We start from the raw sequence: 21,690 nt of genomic DNA, 5'->3' as shown, positions 1-21,690 counted from the left end.
ATACTGAGGATCCTCCCGGAAGGCTCCCTATCCCCACGGTTTGGTTATCCTGCACATTCGGGGACCTAGCGCTGGGGATCCAGATTAGAGCCTGTGACTGGGTGACTGGGTGGGGGGAGTACAGGGTGGAGAAGGGAGAGCCTCGCCCTGGAATGACAGCAGCTTCTCGGGACCCCAGGTTTCCATCTTGGAAGCCAGCAACCACGTCGGGGGTCGCGTGGTCACAATCAGGAACAAGGAGGAGGGCTGGTACCACGAACTGGGGCCCATGCGAATCCCAAAGTCCCACAGGTAAGTCCTGAGAAAGGGTTGGAGGGAGCACAGGAAGGGGTGATTAGGAGGAGGTAGTGTGGGTCCTGCTGCCATTGAGTTAGAGCCCGTTCAGATTCACTGTCCCGTCAGATCGGATCCTGCAAGTCGGGACTAACACTGGTCTCCCACTTGACAGAAACCAGTCCATAACCTCAGAGCCCAGGGTCACAGAGAAAGTGGAAGATCCTAAACTAATAATGATAATAATGATCATTAACTCATCAAATTGTATACTTTAAATATAGGCAGCTTCTTACATGTCAGTTACACCGCAGTGAGCTATCAAATGATAACAGCTGACATTTGTGGAATGCTTACTATGTGCATTATTTCATTATTGCAATTTGATACTCTTATGTTTCCCACTTACAAATCAAGAAACTGGGCTCAGGGATATTAAGTGACTCACCCAAGACTCTCCCAGGAGAAAATGACAACGCTCCTCAAAAGCAGGGGCATGCCTGGCACAAAAGAAGATGCTTGACTTCAAAACCCTAATCCTAACCCTAAAACTGTACCCAGCCCCTGGAAAAGAACCTGGCCCCTGGTCCTGAGGCTTCCAAGATAAAAAGACCCCTCAGCTGGTGTCCCCTATACCTCTAAAAACATATTACTTTTTAAAATATATTTTTATTGATCTTAGAAAGAAAGGAAGGGATAGAGAGATGGAAACACTGATCAGCTGCCTCCTGCACCCCCTACTGGGGATCAAGCCCCAAACCCCCGGCACATGCTCTGCCTGACTGGAAATCAAAACATGAGACTGGGGAAAATATGACTTCTTTTTAAAATATAAACGGAACCTGAGATTTCCCTCAAAACACCACCAAAAACTAAAACAAAACCCAAGTGAATTAGCCCAAACTAGAAGTCTTTAGATACGGCCTCGAGCTTACCTAGGAATGGAAGGTGGAATTTCAAATACTGTCTGAAACAACAGGCCTCTGGTTCTATATTTGAATCCTATACACTGATATTTCCTAAAGGGCCTTCATTCTGTGGTGGGTGAACTCCCTACTCCCCACCTCCCTCAGGGCAAAAACAGAAGGAAATGAACTAATGCCACAGCAAGAAGACACAGGGGTAGAGATGAGGAAGGAGTTAGTCTGAGTTCCCTGGGCACATAAAGAAACTAGTTTTCCCGGATGGCTCCTATTTTTTTGGGGAGGGGGGCATGCTGATGTCTGTACTTTCTCCAGGCTGGTTCACACCTATGTCAAGAAGCTGGGCCTGAGGCTGAACACGTTCATCCATTACAATGACAACGCCTGGTACCTCATCAATGGACAACGCTACCGCATGAGAGAGGTCAAGGCCAACCCAGAGATCCTGGGCTACTCCATGAACCCCATGGAGAAGGGCAAGAATGCTGAGAATCTCTCCCACCAGTCCACTGCCAGCGTGCCTCCTGCCTCACCCCTCCCAGGGGTGGGAAAGAGCAGGGTCTGGCCTGAAGTCACCACGCAAGTGAGTGGATGGACCCAGTCACCTGGCTCTTATCCAATACACGCCTGATGGGTCTGCCTTCCCTCTAACACTCCCTAAGAATGCTACCACCCAACCCTGGTACCCAACCCCATATCCTCTGCCCCTGGGTGGCCCATGGAATTGCTTCATCAGTGGCAATGGAAGGAAAGGGAACCCGTGGTATTGAATCAATCCTGCCAGGTCGCAGTGAATGTCTTCACCTTAAACTTTAGTGTCCACACAACTTTAAACGAAGGGGAGACTTTAGGAGAAAGAGAAGCATTTAGGAGCTCCCGGAAATGTCTTCCTTTGGTCCTTCCCTCCCCCATCTTTTTGTCTCCTCCCTCTTCAAAGGGACATCCCGAGAGCCCAGGAATACTGCTTCTCGACAATTAGCTTTAACTAAAGCTGCTTCCCCTTCCTGCCCTTCTGCAGATCAATCAAAGTCTGAAAAATTTCAACTGCAGCCACCTGATATCCTCTTCTAACTCCACCCAGGTGAGTGAGGCAAAGGTAGAGAAGGAGGGATGGGTGCACAGCGTAGCTGCCGGAGGTTGTCCCCTGCCTACCAGGACCTCTCTTCCCACTGCCACGCCTTTGCCTCCCTGGAGTGCAGGCCCACCCCTGGCCTGACCTGGGCCCTGCTAAAGCCCCTTCCTATACACTGGGCCCTCCATCTGGCATTTCTACCTCCCCACAGGCTTACCTGGTGAAAGAAGGGATGCTGAACCCGGGAGCAGCCAGGATGATCAGGGATATGATGAATGAGGATGTTGAATTCAAGTCATTCCTAGAGTCCGGGAAATCTGACATCATCTTCTCCAAAAGTGATGAGTAAGACTGATCTAAGTGAGAACTCAAATCTGTCCCCTCCTCCAATCAGAGCAGAGAAAGGGAACTTGGATTATTGAGCAGTTACTATGTGCCAGGCACTGCCCTAAGCACTTCCCAAGTATTATGGCATTTAACCTTATGATCACCTAGAAGGCTTCTGTGGCCCAGCGATATTATGAAACAGCCAAGTTGACACAACTGGGCCAAGGGCTAGAGCCTGGATCCAAACCCAGGTCTGTGGGATTCCTCCTGGGATGCAGAATTGCATGGTGGCTGACCCCAGGGCCTGTCATCGTGGGAAACACCCTTTTCTCTGGGTGTCAGTGTTCCGAACTAGAAAATTCAAGGCTAATCCTTCCCTCGCAGAGACTGGTTAAGATGACGTATAAAGTGTGTGTATGAAGCTAGCTTCTTCCCCTTTCAGACCAGGATCCCTGCTGGAGACGGGGCGACCTGGCCTCCCGCCTCCCACCCCCACCCTCCGCTCTCTTCACCTCCACAGCTTTACCGAGATCACAGGTGGCTTCGACCAGCTCCCGGAAGCCCTGAGTGCCAGCTTGAAGCCTGGCACCATCCATCTGGGCTCCAGGGTGGAGCTGGTAGTGAGGGATGGGCCTGAGGTCCACGTTTCCTACCGGGTGGGCAAGTCCAACTCTGCACTGCACAACCTCACAGCGGATTTTGTCATCATCTCCGCCTCCGCCAGCGCCACCAGCCTCATCACCTTTAGGCCACCACTCCCGCTAGACAAGGTGGACGCGCTGCGCTCGGTGCATTACGTCAGCGCCACCAAGGTGGTCCTGGCCTGTGAGGAGCCCTTCTGGGAGCGGGATGGCATCCACGGCGGGGTCTCCATCACCGACGGGCCCTCGCGCTACATCTACTACCCCAGCCACAGCCTTCCCAGCGGCAAGGGTGTCCTGCTGGCGTCCTACACGCTGGGCGACGATTCCCTCTTCTTCGCGTCCATGAAGCACGACCAGGTGGTGGATACCGTCCTGGAGGACCTGGCGGCGGTGCACCAGGTGCCCAAGGAGGCGCTGCGGCACCTGTGCCCCTCCTCTGTGCTCAAGCACTGGTCTCTGGATCCCCTCCTCGGGGGCGCCTTCGCTGTGTTCACTCCCTACCAAGCTAAGGACTATGTGCCGCGGCTCTCCCAGCCGTCGGGCCGCATCCACTTTGCTGGCGAGCACACCTGCCTGCCCCCTGGCTGGATCGACACTGCCATCCAGTCCGGCCTCCGGGTAGCCAGGAGCATCCAGGCTGCTGTGGACCAGGAGGCCAGAGGGGGCAGGCCTTCGCCAACACCCAGAACAGTTTCTGACGTGGAAAGAAGTCGGGGGGAAGAGGCTCAGGAGACAGATCATCATTAGTCTGCCTGGCCCTCAATCAGCCCCTAAAATGGCAGCTAATGAGCCCAGCTGGAGAGCCCGCAAGAAAATCATTCCTTTTTCTTTCTTTCTTTTTTTTAAAAAAAATATATTTTATTGATTTTTTTTTACAGAGAGGAAGGGAGAGGGATAGAGAGTTAGAAACATCGATGAGAGAGAAACATCGATCAGCTGCCTCCCGCATACCCCCTACTGGGGATGTGCCCGCAACCAAGGTACATGCCCTTGACCGGAATCGAACCTGAGACCCTTCAGTCCGCAGGCTGACGCTCTATCCACTGAGCCAAACCGGTTAGGGCCATTCCTTTTCTCTGTGTCTCTCCCCTGCCTGCCCTTGAGGAGAAACAGCAGAGTCAGGGTGCAGTAGACCCCCTCATGAGACGGGGTAAAAGCAAGACCCTCCAAGTGGATGCCTGAAACCACAGATGGTACCAAAGCCTCTCTGTGCTATGTCTTTTCCTATATATACATACTATAAGTTTAATCTATAAACAGGGCAGTAAGAGATTAACAAAAATAACTAAAAATAAAATAGAACAATTATGACAATGTACTGTAAAAAGTGATGTGAGTGTGGTCTCTCTCCATTCATATCTTCCACCCACACATGTAATGCCTTTTCCATCTCACCCAAGCACTCACCACACACTGTGCCCAAACCGTTACAGTTTGAGGTGTGACAGCAAAGCTAGAACAATTTTATTTTTCCTTCTACACAATGTTATGTTCTTACCATAGATCTCAGCATATGACTTTTTGTCTGTCTTTATTAAGTCAAGAACTTTCACCTTTTCACTTAAAGGGAGCACTTTATGCCTTCTTGTTGGCATATTTGAATTGGCAGCATTGCTTTGGGGGCTATTATTAAGTAAAATGAGGCTTACTTGAACACAGGCACTGTGATACCATGACAGTCGATCTGATAATCCAGGTGGCTACTAAGTGATTAAAGGGCAGGTAGGGTATACAAGGTGGATACACCGAACAAAGGGATGATTCAGGGCTCAGATGGGACAGAGCAGGATGGAGCAAGATTTCATCACGCTACTCTGAATGGCACCCAATTGAAAAACTTATGGATTGTGTGTTTCCGGAAGTTCCCATTTAATATTTTTTTATCGTGGTCGACCACAGGTAACCGGAACCGTGGAAAGTGAAACCCTGAATAAGGGGGAAGGAGGAGAGACTACTATATATGAAGGGACAAGGAAACAATCAAGGTTGGAGAATGCTAGAATCAGCCCTTTGCAAGGAAAAAATTATTTCCTTCTGTGTAATAGAAACAAGCAAATGAGAAAGGATTCACACACTCTACTTTCTGTCATCTACAACTAGAAGCTCCTAAAGGGACAAATCCAAACCATAGCCACAGGAAACCACATCATGGCCACACATACTCACAGCGCACACAAATCTTTGCATGCCTGAGCCAGGGACCTCACATCTTGGCCCAACATGGGATCTAGGTGGCGAGATTGAGTTCTTTTCTACTCTTTTTGAGCCTGCCAGAGCAGAACCTTGATTTCCCAAGGATGCTCTTGGCCCATGGACTTTCCCTTCACCTCCCCATCACCAATCAGAACCCTCCTCCCCACCTCTGCTTGTGCAGTCCACACATCCCCCTGGGAGGATTCAAGCTCATCCTACATGCTCCCTCCCCACTCGGCTCCTCTCTAAAACCTGTCCGTCCTTCCAGGCCCAACCTAAGCTACTCCCCCTCCCCAAGTCCTCCCTTACCAGCCACATCCAAATCCCAGGGATTTCTCTCTTTGAACCCTGACCCTTCCTCCCTAGAGTTCCAAACATTTGGACTGCGGATCTTGTGCTGTTATATAATTCCTTCCTGATGGTGCATTATCTGTCCAACTACACTAAGAGCCCCCAAGAGCTAGAATCATATTTGTGTGCCTTTTTGCATTTTCCCTAAGTGTATTTGATTCCCTATAATTTGTCAGTTAATTTTTATTATGCATTTATGATGTGTCAGGCATGAGCCTTATTATCCAATTGAATCAAAACTCCACTCTGACCTATGTCTAAAACAAACAAACAAACAAACAAGACAGCCCAGCCATCGTGGCTCGTTGGTTGAACGTCGACCTAGGAACCCAGGAGGTCATGGTTGAATTCCCTGTCAGGACACATGCCCCGGTTGCAGGCTCAATCCCTAGTAGGGGGAGTACAGGAGGCAGTTGATGATTCTCTCTCCTCATTGATGCTTCTATCTCTCTCTCCCTCTCCCTTCCTCTCTGAAATCAATAAAAATATATATTTTAAAAAATGTGTATGGCAAGTAGACTGCACTACTTTCCAGACACATTTCTGAGCCTTTTACACATATACATACATGCAGATGTCTCACCATAACCCTATGATGTAGGTACTGTTTGCCCCTCATCTTACTGGTCACGAAAATGAAGTACGGAGAGGTTATCTTCCCAATGCCACATAGTATGAACATAGGGGAGTTATAATTAATCACACAAAATCCAATTCAAGTTGGATATTATAGACCTAAATGTGAAAGTTTTTTAAAAATAAAACTATTAGAGCTTTCTGATGGCGATGTCAGAAAATCCAGACCTTTCTCCTTCCACCTAAAAACACAACAGATTGACTGGGTATAGTGATGTGGGAGCTCTAGAAACCAGTCGAGGGGCTGCAACAACCAAGCAAATGCCCAACTGAGAAAAAGCAGATCTATGCCCTGGCCGGGTGGCTGGGTTGTTTAGAGCATCATCCCGACACCAGGATGGTTTCTGGTTCAATTTCCCTGCAGAGCACACACCCAGGTTGCAGGTTTGATTCTCAGTCAGGGCGTCCCATGAGGCAGCTGATTAATCTCTCTCTCTCTCTCTCTCTCACCAATAAAGCATATCCTTGGGTGATGATTTTTATAAAAAAAGAAAAACTAAAAGCAGTAGGTAGTTTCATGGTGTTTTTGCTCACCCTAGCGGACCCGTTCCCAAGCCCAGTACAATTAGGAGGAAGTCACCCAATTCTTAGTTTCTTCTCTGGAAAAGAATGGAATTTGTTTGCAATGTGTAGGCATGACTGGGAGCTGCCCAAGGGACTGATTTCTGTTCCATCTGACTCAGACAAGAACAGTGGCGTCGTTTGGAGGCTGCTGTGAGCAGTGGCACATGCCATGGCATCTGAAAACTGCAGAGGAACTACAGACCCAGGGGTGCTTGGAGGCAAGAGATGATAGGCAAAGGGATACAACAGAATATCTAAGGCCCTGAGAAGAAACAGAGGCGAGACCCTTAGGGAAATTAAGACATTTAAAAGCAGCTGGGTATACACATGAAAAGCCCACAGCTAACATCATACTCAATGACATATTTAAAGCTTTTCCTTTAAGATCAGGGACAAGACAATGCCCCTTCACCACTCTATTCAACATAGAACTGGAAGTCCTAGCCCGACAATCAGGCACAAAAAATAAATAAAGGCATCCAAATTGAGAAGAAAGAAGTTAATTATCTCTGTTCACAGACAACATGATCTTATATGTGGAAAAATCCTAAAGATTCCGCAAAACAATGGTTAGAAGTAATAAATAAATTCAGAAAAATTGCAAGATACAAAAATCAGTTGTCTTTCTATACACTTAATAATGAACCATTCAAAAAGGAAATTAAGAAAAAATCCATTTACAATAATATCGATATATATATTTAGGAATAAACTTAACCATGTGCTAAAAGACTTGTACACTAAAGACTACAAGATATTATTGAAAGAAATTTTAAAAAGATCCCAATTCATGAAAAGGCATCCCATGTCCATGGATTAAAAGACATAATATTGTTAAAATTTTGTCAATACTATTGTCAATACTAAAGCAGTCTACAGAGTTGGTATAATACCTATCAAACTCCTAATAATCTCTTTTGCAAAAATAGAAAAATTTATACCAAATTTAGATAGAATTTGAAGGGATCCTGAATAGTGAGAACAATAATAATTTTTTTAAAAAGTCAAAGCTCTTATAATTCCTGATCTTAAAACTTCCTACAAAACTACAGTAATCAAAGCAGTATGGTAGAAGCATAAGAATAGGCATATATTCCAATAGAATAGAATAGCCCAGAAATAAACCCCATACATATATAGTCAAATGATTTTCAACAAGAGTACCAAGGCCATTCAGTGGGAAAAGTCTTTCAATGAATGATGTTGGAGATTTCAACACAATTCTCTCAGAAACTGATTCAAAAAGCAGATTGAAAAATTCAGAAAGTATATGAAAGATTTAAAAAGGACAATAACAAAAATGAGGCATACATAGACATTGCCTCCCAAAACTGCAGAATACACATAATTTCCAAGCATCCAAGGAGGATTTGCAAAAACCAACCAATACCAATACAAAACCATAAAGCAAGTCCCAAATTTCAAAGGGTTGAAATCACATGGAGTATTTTCTCTTACCACAATACATTTAATCCACAAATCAATGTTTTAAAATATAACTAGAACAAATTAAATGGAGCAATATCCTGTATTCATACATAGGAAGACTCAATATTGTCAACATGTCGATTCTTCCAAACTTGATCTGTCGATTCAAGGCAATCCCAATAAAAATCCCAGGAAGTTATTTTGTGGATATCAACAAACTAATACTAAAGTTTATACGGAGCAGCAAAAGACCCAGAATAGTCACCACAATATTGAAAAAAAACCCACAAAGTTTGAAGACTGACACTACCCAACTTTAAGACTTACTATAAAACACAGGAATCAAGACAGTGTGGTATTGGTGAGAGAATAGACAAATAGATCAATAGAACATAGTAGAGAACCCCAAAATAGTCCCACGTAAATATAGTCAACTGATCTTTGACAAAGGAACAAAGGCAATGCCATTGCACTGCAAAGATAGTCTTTGCAACAAATGGTGCTGAAAAAAAAAACCCTGCACGTCCCCACATTAAAAAAAATTTAGACACAGACCTTACTCCCTTTAAAAAAAAAAAACCCTGCACATCCCCACATTAAAAAAAAATTTAGACACAGACCTTACTCCCTTCGCAAAAATTAACTAAAAATGGATCACAGAACTATAAAACTCCTAGATAATAACACACGAGAAAATTTAGATGGCCTTGGGTATGTATTCAACTTTTTAGATCCAATACCAAAGACACAATCTGATAAGCTGGACTACATAAAAATTAAAAACTTCTGCCCTGCAAACAACAATGTCAAGAATGGGAAGACAAGCCACACACTGGGAGAAAATATTTGCAAAAGACACATCTGATAAAGGATTATTATCCAAAATATACAAAGAACCATTAAAATTCAACATTAAGAAAACAAACAAATAGCTATAATAATCAAATCAAATATGGTGGAAATAAAAAAAATACAGAAACTGTGGGATCAGCTGTCTTCTTCTGAGTACACTGGAGAACCTGGTTTTTTTAAAAAAAAAGTATGACAAGCTTAGAACTCTAAATTCTCAGTTGAACAAATGGGTAGGGAGTTAGAAAACATGACTTCCCAGAGGAAATCCCTTATTTTGTGTAGCACAAAGTCTGATTTCTGAAAACCAAACTCAGATCCTGTTCCTGTGGTTAACCAAATGACATACAAATTGAATCCATAGCCTGGCTTATCATATAATTAAAGTTACAGAGTTGATAGAGAAAGACTTGGAATTTGAGAATTGTGAAAGAAATTTGAGAATTGTAAACATGTACAAGAGGGTATGAAATAAACCCCTAAAAAATTAAGGTATCTACCACCTTAGTAACATTTCTTCCTTCCATTAGTCTCTAACACATTAAAATATCCCCGCTAAGGTGCACATTGGCACATCCCCTCCAAGTAAAAGATAGTTGTTGCATCTGGCATCTCTGATCACAGTGAAAGAAGCACCTCTTTGGGTTTTGGAGGCAAAATACATCGAAGGCACCGTCTTTCTCAGTAGCTGCTATTTACTGAGCAAGGCATAAGACTGCCACAGGGGGGCAGTAGGGGGTCTTGGAAACTTCCTTGGTTTCAAACTGATATGGATGACCTTGAGTCAATTTTCTCACATACATATAAAGATAATCAAAAAACCTTCTTCATGAGATTATGGTAATTAGCCCTGGCTGGTGTGGCTCAGGTGGTTGAGTGTCGTCCTGTGCACGGAAAGGACTCTGGTTCGATTCCCAGTAAGGGCACATACCAGCGATGTCGTTGCTCGATTCCTGGTCAGGAACATACGGGGGGCCATGGATCGATGTTTCTCTCTCACATCGATGTTTCTTTCTGTCTCTCTCCTTCTCCCTTCCTCTCTCTCTCTCTCAAATCAATAAAAACATATTTATTAAAAATATTATGTTAATTATAAAATGAGCTAACATGTGATCAGGCTCTTTAAAGCACACATCCTCAAATGTTGTCTGCATCACTTTGCGATTTGATGGCAGTCCAATGACAATATTTTCATCAGCCCAGAAAGCAGAACTTACTCCATTAGGATTGGCAACAATTTGTTTCCTATTGAGTTGTAGCATAGAGACAGAGTGCATATAAAACATTAATTCAGAGTTGTTGTAATAATAATAATAATAATAATAATAATAATAATGCCATACCCTTCCTCTAGAACTCGAGTCAGAAATCGAATACTGGCAAAGTGGCCACTTAATAATAATAATGACACCCAGTGGAGCCTGAGATCTGCAAAGCTTCTACCTGCTGCTGTCTGTGGCTCGGCTTCGCATCCAGTAAACCCCTGGGTGAGAGGTGCACTAACTCCCCCTGAGCTCCCAAACCCTGGAAGGATGCGTTAGTTAGGGTTATTCTGAGCTCCGCCCACTCCACTTCTGAGAGGCGGGTGCTAGCTCTCTTCCCTGTCGGGACAGGTCGCATGTAGAACACCAGAGGGCGGCCACTCCCCACAAATCGCGGTGCTTGGGAACAAAGGCGCTAGACCTCAGGTGAAATGGGCACAGCCTCCTAGGCCTCCTCTTCTCCCTTCTCCTTCTCAGCTTGCACCACCCATCGGAACGGCACAGTGCAAAGGTCCATGGCTTTAGGGACAGAGACACCTGTGCCTGACACCCAATTTGGCCACTGACTTCCTATGGCCGTGGCTAAGTGATCTCACCTCTCCACGCCACGGTTTGCTCATCTGGAAAAACAGGATACAAAAATAGCACCTACCTCATAGGATTTCTGGAATAAGTAGGATGATGTGGGCAAGTTGCCATTGCTCAAATGTTAGCTATCCTTAGGCACCATAATAGTTCATCTGATTCGATTCTCACCCGAGTCCTGGCAGGCAGAGCAGCTAAACATGATTCTCATTTTTCAGATAAAGAAATTGAGGCTCAAAGGAGTTTCATGACCTACAGAATCTTGATGATAACAGTAGTTTCATTTTCCGTGCTTCTCCTGCAACCATTTTACAGTGATGGCCTCTCTTAAGAGACTTGCTTTTAACCCTTTTGGGATTCCGGGATTCTGAGGCCCAGAGAGGGCAAATACTTGACCGGAGGCTACACAGTGCACCAGTGGCCAATCCAGGACCCAGTGAGCCAGACTAGTGGGCTCCCAGCTGGGTGCTCTGGCATCTGCCCTGCGACACCCTTTTAGACACACTGACTGCTTGCTGTGGGGACCCAGCTGTGAGTCTTGTCTCCCTAACTAGACTGTGAGCTAAAAGGGGGAGAGGGGATTCCCGAGGAACGCATGCTTCGGTGGGAAAGCATCCGTGACATGCTGCTAGATGAGACAAGAGACCCACAAAACAGTGGGCACGTCATTCTAGCGTGCACCTGTGTACACGGGCTGAGGGAAAAGGTGGATGGTCTTAAAACACAAAGGTGAAAATGCTCATCTCTGGGTAGTGGAGTTACACGTGCTTTGTGTATGTTCCCTTGCACTTTTGTGTGCTTCTAGATTTAGCCAAGAAATGTGTCTTACTTCTATGATCATAACCAATGTCTGTATACATATGTGTTATACTATTTCAACTGTCCACTTAAAAAATTAAAATGACATTAACCCCTTCCCCGGCAGAAATGTGTATACTCGTTTTCACAAAATGTTCTTTTTCAGTCGTCGACGAGTATACTAAGAATATATGGTAAAAAAATATGGTTTATAGGAAGACGAGTTACAAACTGTTTTCATAACCAGCATCAAAAATACTATATAGAACCAAAATAAATTAGTCTGAAAAAGAAACGTTTTTAACAAAAAAATTGTTGGGGAAGGGGTTAAGAGTCAGGGATCTTGAGCTGTCTTCCACGTTATCTACTGTGGCTTTGGAAGAGCCTCCTAACCGCCGTAAGCTTCAGTTTCTCCAGCTGAAATACAGGGAGGATAACCCTCATCCCCCTTCACCCAGAGGCTCAGAACCTGCCCGGTTTGGCTGCCTGGAGCAGCTCTGAGCAGCTCCCTCTTCTCCCCAGGCAGTTGCAGCCCTCACCTCTGTCTCCACTCTCCTCATTCCATTCGTTAACCCCTTACCTGCTGCAGCTCTGGTTTTGCCCCTCTTTCCAGACTGGAATCTACCGGGGTCACTGGCAGCCCCCTCGTTGCAAAAACCAATGGCCCCAACATGTCTTTCTCTCTCGTTCTCTCTCTTTCTCTCCCCAAAGCCCTCTCTGGTTCCCTAGCGTGGGCTCTCTTGGCTGCACCCTCCTCCTTGAAGCCCATCGTCCTTTGCCTTCTCTGACCCTGGCTCTCCTCCGTTTCCGCAGCCCTCCCTTGTCCCAGGTGGTTAACTCATCTCCCAGGTACTTCTCTACCCGGCTCTCCACTGCAAACTCCAGGGAAGGCCCACCATGCCTGGGGAGCCTTTCTCAACGGCTCGCTCACACTCCACAGCCACAGCCACTCGGTGGGAGGGTTCTGCCCACCTTCCTGCAACACACCAGGCCTTCTGAGCCCTCCGCCTGGTTTCCTTCTTTATTCAGGGGGTGTCATCCTGGACCGCCACACCTCTCATTCGTGTGGGCTCCCCACGGTCTCCCTGCCTTCACTGTCTTTCCCTCCCGCCTAGCTGAGAATGCAGCTTACGTCGCCAGTATCATCCTAACTGTTACCGAACTGTTGCTCTGTGTCAGAAATTGAGAGCTTCATCTGTGTCCTTGTGTATTCATTTATTCCTCAAAACCACCATATAAGAGGAATAGTATTCATACCTCCATTTCAAAGATGGGGAAAGTGAGGTACGGCCTGTGACCCCTCCTGGTGTATGGGTAACTATAGTTACTGAAGTCTTGGAACTCAGACTTGGACACAGATGGTCTGATCTGGCTGCAGAGCACCTGCCCTAACCATTCTGCTACGCTGCTGATTTGCATCTTTTGCCAAAAACATCTGTAGGATAAAGTCCACCTTTATCTCTGGCCTCTGAGAACCCGCCTGTGTAACTCAGACACACTTTTTCAGTCCTATTGCCCACTGTGCCCAACTGGTGTCCTCCCAGCCCCCATCCTGACTGCATCCCTCACCTACCACTTTCACAGTTAACCTGTCCTCTGGCTACCCAGTGCCGGTCAGGCTCAACCCCATCTCCATATGTTCAACCCCCCCATCCTCCAAGACATCTCAAGTGCCTCTTCCTCCATGCGGAGCAGGCTGTGCTGGGAGACGGGGAACCTGAGCATGTGTCCCTTGACCTTCCAGAAGGTAAGTGGAGGATCTGGAGCCCTCACTGCAGGCCTCGTTTTCCCACCCATAGATGGAGGGGGTGGGAGTAGAGCAACTTTGGGAACCCCTCTTGCTCTAACAGTCTAGGACCCTATGCTTTCATGATCCCTGAAATGGAAGTGAATGTGCCCTCTTGAATCCCTTTAACATTCAGAGAATGGAGAGAATGTTAGGAGTGGGAAGGACTTCAGAGAAAATAGAATCCCACCCCCTCACTTTCCCCCCAGAGATGCTGAGGTCCAGGGAGGGGTAGGGACCTGGTTAACCATCTGGGCAGTGGTGGGAGGGAAGGCCGTGCTGCTGCTTCATGGAGGACCCATCTCAGCAGGTCCCCAGCCTCCAGAGAAACGGGGTGGGAGGCGCCTGAAGGGCAGAGGCTGCAGAGCCTGGCCTGCCAGCTCCAGGAGGCCTCGGTAGTTTTCCGTCACCAGCAGCCTGCTCCCCGTCCTCTGGCCCCCACATTCCGCTGCACACTCAGGCAGCAAAGTGGCATTCGGGGCCCCGTTGGGGCGGGGCAGCAGGGAGCCAGAGACGCAGACGCACATAAAGACTCACAGGTGCTGGTACAGCCACCATCATAGAGACCCAGAGAGATAACACAGGTCCCGGTGAGGCAGAGGCCCAGACACAAACAACGCACGCAGATGTATACACTCCCCCTGCCAGACATGGAGACCCATGCTCACAGTCACGCGCTAGTGAGACTGGCACACAGAGCTCTTCATCTCATGCACAGACACGTTCACCACAGACACGTTCATCGCAGGCACGTTCACGCCGAGGCTCACGTGCACACTCAGCAGACACCTCTCCACCAGCCCCTGCCACCCTCCCTCCTGCCCCTGAGCTCCCACACTGCCTGTAGGTCAAACATTGGTCCAGGAAAGGGAGAAAATTCCTGAGCTGCCCCAGGCTGGGGAGGCAGGACAGGAGCTAGACAAAACCCAGGCGCCCGCCAGGCTCCCTCTGCACTGAGAAGGCACCACGCTTGATTCCAAAGAATTCACTGGACCATCCCCACCCTGTTCCCAGAGGCCAGGGGAAGGCGGTTCTGGAGTACCACCCCCTCCATGACCTTTTCTCCAGCCCCTGGGATCCCCAGCGGTTACAGGCAGAAAAGAGAGGCATCTAGCAGCCCTTCCCTTGGTTCATTTTCCCTCTGATGCCCTCTCCACCCCCACCTGTGCCCTCCACCGTACCTGATTCCTCCACACACACACCTGGCTCCCTCACTCCATCCCCCAACTTCAACCCATTGGTTAACCATCTGAGGAGTGGTGGGAGGGAAGGCCGTGCTGCTGCTTCATGATTAACTCCACACCTTCACCGAGTCCACCACACTCAAGAACCGGAAGCACGACTCCTTGCCCCGATGGACCCTGGGACTTACACCTGCTCCATGGCCACCTGGTCCAGCAGGCGACCACATGCACATCCCCGCGTGGGCAGACAAGGGCTCCAGTTCCCGCCTCACCCACATTGTGTCTTGGAACCTTGGGCTGGTGGCCTCAACTCTTGGCGCTCAGCTCCCTCTTTTATTACATGGGGATGATGATGCCACCCAGCTCTCAACAATTCTACGGTTTATCAAAGGGCCTAACTTAGAACCAGGTTTTCACCAAGAAATGGGCTGCACGACGTTGGTTTAATGATTCAACCTCTCTCCGCCTTAGCGTCCCTGTCTGGATAATGTGATAACCCTGGCCAAGCGGGGTGGTGAAATGCCCTGTCTGCAGCAGAGGTCCTGACGCGGGAGTCCCACCCATGGCTCCCCTCCTCTGCACCCACCTCCTTCCCATGCAGCCTGGCCGGCAGGCGCAGGCTGTCAGCCGAAGGAATTTACCGCCCAAGAGCCTGATGGCTGCCTGTGTCTGCACAGAGGCCGCCTTGTCCCTCTGGGGACCCGAGACCGTGGTGCCAGCGGCCACCCCCCTGCAGCCTGACCCAAGCCCGCTTCAAGGCCTGGCGTTGCGCCCAGGTCCCCCCTCCCACACAGCTCGCTCCCCAGCCTCCCAGGGCACACAGTTCCTGTCCCATCTCCCCACCAGCCCGCTCACACCCCACCCACCCTCGGGCAGGAGCACGAGGCTGCCCCTGAAGCTGGGCCCCTATCCCTCCCCAAGCGAAGGCCTGGCCTCTTGCACCTACCCCCATCCTGGGCATCCTGACAGATGACCTCAGGTTTCCCTGGAAAAAGCCTTGGAATTTGGGAGAACCTCTCAGAATGAGTTCAACTGAGGATGACGGCGGGGTGGTGGGGGTGGGGTCTGGGTGAGTGTGTTTCCTGCTGGGATGGGCTCTGGGGGATCCTGGTCAGTTGTGTGGATTCAGTCAGGGTGTTCCCAGTCTGAGCTGGAGATCAGGCCAAGGATTGTTATCTGGTCCAAGGATTGGAATCTTCTCTGTGTTCAGGGTTGGGGTGTTGGACCCTCTCTGGGTGTTCTCGCCGGAATGTTGGCATCTTCCCTGAGTTCCCGGGTGGAGTGTGTGGGGGGGATGGTCCTCTCAGACGGCTCCGGGTTTGCACTGGAAGCCGATCCAGGTGAACCTGGCCCAGGTGTTGGCATCTTCCTGAGCGCTCCGAGTCCGGTGTGGTCTTCTCCAGGCCAGATTGCTGGGCTTTCTCTGGCCTGGCGGTTGGAAACCCATCCAGTGTACGTGGCCCAGTGCGGTGGACCTCATCTGGGAGTCCGGGGTCTGGGTTTGGAGTCTGCCCTGGAGGCTGCTTGGGTTTTGTTTGGGCCCAGACCCTCTTACTGGCCTGAAGGCAGACATCATGGCTAAGTCCCCAGGTCACCAAGACCCTCGTGGGACCAGCTAAAGGAGAGCCCCTGGCAGCTCAGCTTGCCATCCCTTCTCAGAGCCCCGGAAGTGGAGGCAGACCCAGACCAAGCTGGGAATCAGTCATGACTTCACCCTGCCCAGAGGCGTGTCCCTTCTCTTCTCCAGCTTCAATTTCCTCCCCACGAAAATGAAAGAAGTGCATCTGATATTCTCCAAGGTCCCCTATACCACCTTCTCCCTGGTCCTCACCTACACGCACACATGCAGCGTACTTATTCTCGCCTCTTGACTTTTGCCCACTCTGATCTTCCTGCCTGGAATGCCTTCATCTTTCCTTCCCCTCTCCAGCCTCAACCTCTTTCTTCTAGAAAATTCCCTCCACCCCTCTCCCCTTTTCCAGGCCCAGGGTGTGAGCTGTTCTTGCTCTGAAACAGACCACAGGCAGCCATACGTCCTCTTCTGGTTCTCTCCATCCTGCTGGCAGCACTCTGAGGGCAGGGCTTGCCTCCTCCCGGCCCCACTCTGAAACCTCCTTCCAGCTGGGCAAGGGGCGCAGGGTCTCGGGCTCAGCTCAGCCACCACCCAGGCTGGCAGGTGACCCTTTAAGAAGGAGGAGAATCGCCTTAGTCTGTAATACACCGGATGGCGGGTGGGCGCTAAGCGGATCTGGGAGCCCTCTCCTGCCCGCACCAATGCTCCTTCCAGGCCACTGCACGCATGTGACAGCCAGTCTGGGGCACCAGGGAGCCCTCAGGACCACGTGGTTCCAGGCAAGCAGCCGCACACTGACTGCCCAATTCTACCTCCCCTGGGCGGCCGTGTGCCCAGCAGACGGAAGTCAGAGAACTCCGAAGGAGGAGTGATTCAGAGCAATTACCCTGTCCTCTGGACCAGCGGCACAGGCAGGCATGTGAGCATGAGTGTCCACGTGTGTGCATACACACGCAGATACGCACACGCACTTCTCGTGGAGAGGAAACGGAGCCAGATTCTAGGCTGGGCACGTTACAAACATTCCTACAGAGCTTTGTAGGAATCATTAGCCCCATCTGCAGAGGAGGAAACTCAGGCTCAGAGCAGGGAGGGGCTAAGCTGAGATATACACACAGCTATAGTGTGAAATCGGAATTCAAAGCCATGCCCTTTGCACACATACATTCATATACATGAATATTCTCATTCTCTCTCTCTCTCTCTCTCTCTCTTTCTCTCTCTCCTCAACTTTCACACACTTCTGCTCAAGCCCTACACAGGGTCATTGAATAGCTAAGCTAGAAGGTAACTTAAGAAATCATCTTGTCTATGCCATTCCATTTTACAGAAGGAGAGGGGAGGGGATTTAAGTTTTCAAGACAGTTAGGATGAGTCAGAACCAGAACTTAAATTGACATTTGTCGTCACACAGAATCACGTGTACACACATCCACATACCACACAGCTACCCAAGGGTTCTAACAAAACCCATGAATGCACCCACTGACAGTCATTCCCAGCTCACAGAAATCCTTACTCGTTTTGCACGCCTGCACACATGCCATTGCACACATCTGCTTATCACACACGCCATCATATATGGTATCACACAGTGCACACTCGTGTACATGCATTCACACACAATCTTCACACTCACGTACCTACTCATGCGTACACACTCATCCGTGTTCCCTCACTCCCACACTCACTGTACCCACCCTCCTGATGCAGGAGAGAGAAGTGGACCCTGGATGGATAGCGTTCAGGCTGGACGCGGGGGTGGGAGCTACACACTGAGCCTGACATTAGTGGGTGCGCCCTGGCGCGGCCATGGGCAGCCCTGGGAAGTCGCTCTGCCCACAGTTCCCCACAGGCTTAGGCAGCTCCCCTTGGCCAGACCTAGCAGGTCTCTAGAAAGTGCTGACTCAAAAGCCAGGAGTGGCCAGGCCAGGCTGGTGGCAGGGCTGGTCCTGGCTTGTGAGCTATTTGTCTTCTGCCTGGGTCTGTATCGTGGGCTCTCCTTCCCCAAAGGGCCAGGCCCTGAGTCACGTGGCCTCTTCCTACAGCCACTGCGGGTGAGGATCGAGGTGCCAGGATCTGGGAGCAAAGCCACCAGAGCTGCCGATGGATTTGCCAGAGTTGGTGAGCCAGCTAACTCAGGCTTCCTAAGGACACTGAGATGGGCCAACAAGGCCACCGAAGTCTTCCTCGGTGCCTGGAGTGTTATGTATGCACCAGTACAAACTAATCCCAAAACCTAGCCCGTGAACGGTGCCAGCGGTCCAAGTTCTCTAACAGATGCTCTAAGCCGGACAGACCAGACACATGAACAAATAGTTACAATGCAGGGTCTGGGGGCTTTAACGCAGAGATAGATGGAGCATGGCGGGAGCACGGGGCAGGGAGCAGCCAAGTTGGACCAGAGATGGGGCCACATGTCCTGGGTCTCAGTGGTGAGTCAGAGTTCACCAACAAGCTTTCCAGAGGGAAATCTGTGTATCTGTGTTTCAGGGAACAGAGGGCAGCCTCAGTGTGGGCTGAAGTGGAGGAGTGGAAGGGAGGCAGGGGCTGAAGGTATAGGAACTGAGGTCAATTGGAGTCAGCCATTCAAACAATTTTTATCAGGTATCTGTGTGTGCTAGATTGTGACACATAAAATATACAAACCTGTCTCTCAAGAGCTCAGGTTCAAGGGTCCCAAATTCAAGTAATATAGATGAGTGAAACAGGAGGGTATACACAATAGGGAATGGTGGGGCTTGTGTCTAATAAGTGAGTTCATGCCCTGTCTAAAGCTTTTAGGTCCAAGGATATTTGTCAATCCTGGGGCAGCCAAAAACTGATTTGCGGCTGGGTTCAGATGACAGACCCTGAACCTGCAAACCTTGGTTCAAGTCCCCAGAACCCAGGCCCTAGAAATGGAGCTAAGGAGTTTGTGCCTGACCCTAGAGCTGGACTTGTCACAGCAGCTTCCAGGAGAAAGCTCTCTCTCTGTGACCGTTGGACATAACAGGGCTGTGTGTGTGCTGTCCAAGGGCCCTAACGACAAGGACAGCATTCTGCTTTGTCCCCTCATAACTGCTTCCTGGCAAGGGTGACTCTGTCCTCACATGAATCTTCTTCCTCACCCCCTTCTCCTTCCCCAACCCCAAACTCTCCTTTTTCTAGCCACAACTTATATAGAAAAACTGACTAGATTGGGTCCTCCTATTTCTCTCTTTGAGCCAAGGCCCCCACAAAAGAAATGCCCAACACACACACACACACACACACACACACACACACACTTCTCTGTAAGGTGAGGGGCTTAGACTAGCTGATCTAGGAATGATTCTCTATGTTCCATCTCATGGTGATGTCAGAACAGCCTTAGAGATGAGAACGTCTGACTTGGGGTCCTGGTTCCTCTGAAGTTCCTGGGGGCACCCTGGGGGCTAGATTGGTGTCCAGGCAGGAGTGGAGAGCCCCTGGGTCCACACGCACTTTCCCCTTGCATGGCCAGGCACCCAGCACAGCCTCCCCACTCCCCCGCACCACATAACAGGCCCCAGATGCTTGGCTGTGGAGCCTGGGAGCTGCCTTGGGCACAAACTGGCATTCCTCCCACCCCCCACAGCCACCGCCTCTCTCCTGGACCCTCATTAAATTATTCCACCCACTGCCCCAGGCTCAGGCTCCCTTTGATGTGTGCCCATCCAAAGCTTCAGTGGCCAAGACCCAGGCTCCTCACATCAGGCAGGGCTAATGGGTTCCGACAGCTTCCCTGGGGTCCCATGGTGGTAGGGACACCAACACCCACACTCACACCAACAGGACATATGCTCAGGCTCATGAACAGCCAGAGATTCCCACACTTACATACAATACCATCATACACACACACACACACACACTCACCTAGTCCTAGTGGGTCCTGCACCGTCTCCCAGGCACGTGCACCCTGGCACACACACTTGCACTCAAACACACCCGAGCGCATATATTCCTGTACACACACATTCACACACACTCATGTACAACACTTGCAGCGCACACACCTTTACACACTTGTGATCTCGCACACTCACATCACTGCACCTGGGCTCTCCCATGGGGCCTCCTCTACTTTCTTCCTGCCCCTCGGCTGGCACGTGCGGTCCTCTGCGAGCTCACCCGACCTCCCATCCTCATTTTTCAGAGGCCAGAGCATGCTGATTATGAAGCCAGGCAGCCTGACTCCAGTCCTTGGGCGCCCCGTTTAGAAGCTGTGTGACTGGGCCAGCTCTTAACCCCTCTGGGCCTCTGCTTCCTTTCCTGCCGAAAGGGAATGATGACAGCATCTTCCTAGGGCTGTGGCGTGACTTCAGAAAGGTCCTGTCCTGGCAGGTCCTACTTCTTCTTGGATCAGGATTACGAGATGCTCACGATGTGAGAAACCATTGAACATAAAGAGAAGAAAGGCTCACCCCAGCCGGTTGGGCTCAGTGGAGAGAGTGTCAACCTCAGACTGAAGGGTCCGGGCTTGGTTCCGGTCAAGGGCATGTACCTCGGTTGCAGGCTCGATCCCTCGCCCTGGTTGGGATGTGTACAGGAGGCAACCAATCGATGTGTCTCTCTCACATCAATGTTTTTCTCTGTGTGTAGCTCCCCCTCCCTTCCACTCTCTCTGAAAATCAATGGGAAAATATCTTCAGGTGAGGATTAACAAAACAAAAAAAGAATAAAGGTTCTGTACTTACCCACTTAGAAGAGTGCCTGATGCATAAGAACTCAGCCAACATTGGCTGCTGTCTCTTGCCCTCCCTTTCACACCCCGTGTCTCAGCCATAACAAAATCATTAAGTTTCCTAAACATGCCAACCAACTATAGGCTCTGACCATTCACATCTGGTGCTCCTCCACTTGGGACATCTCTTCCCCACTTCTCACCGCCTCCTCCATCTGCCTGGTGAGCTCCTACTCACGCTTTAAAATCCTACTTAGGGGCCTCTGCCCACAGGGAGGCTTCTTCATCCTCCCCAGCAGAATTGATCACTGACTGCTTTGTGTCGCACCCCTGACCGGAACTGTCCCTTTCCCTGGACCGTGTGCTCCTTGAGAACATGGGACCTTGTGAGATTCACCTCTTTAATCCTGTACCCAGCACTGGACATGGACCCTAATGAGCATGGGTGGTACTTGAGGGAGTAAATAGTGCTCCGTCACGATGGGGTATAAACAAGGAGCCTTGTGCAACCGACTGGTAAATGTTAACTGTGTAGCCTGAAGTCTTGATATAAAC

At 49.4% G+C, this 21,690-nt stretch overlaps 1 protein-coding gene across 1 annotated transcript; it reads left to right on the top strand.

The window, feature by feature from the left end:
• Nucleotides 1-2,194: 2,194 nt before the first annotated feature.
• On the top strand, nt 2,195-3,986 carry LOC102756117 (L-amino-acid oxidase). The gene has a single exon (XM_015563202.1). It carries the CDS (start codon nt 3,012-3,014, stop codon nt 3,984-3,986), a length of 975 nt encoding a protein of 324 aa, XP_015418688.1. The 5' UTR covers nt 2,195-3,011.
• Nucleotides 3,987-21,690: the final 17,704 nt, after the last annotated feature.

Source organism: Myotis davidii, unplaced genomic scaffold, assembly GCF_000327345.1.
Source record: "Myotis davidii unplaced genomic scaffold, ASM32734v1 scaffold458, whole genome shotgun sequence".
NCBI classification, from domain to species: domain Eukaryota; kingdom Metazoa; phylum Chordata; class Mammalia; order Chiroptera; family Vespertilionidae; genus Myotis; species Myotis davidii.
This window is presented reverse-complemented; position numbering and strand designations above follow the sequence as displayed.

What these genes read in the sequence shown, in the direction of transcription:
- LOC102756117 (XM_015563202.1), top strand. Translation starts at nt 3,012, where the DNA reads ATGAAGCTAGCTTCTTCCCCTTTCAGACCAGGATCCCTGCTGGAGACG.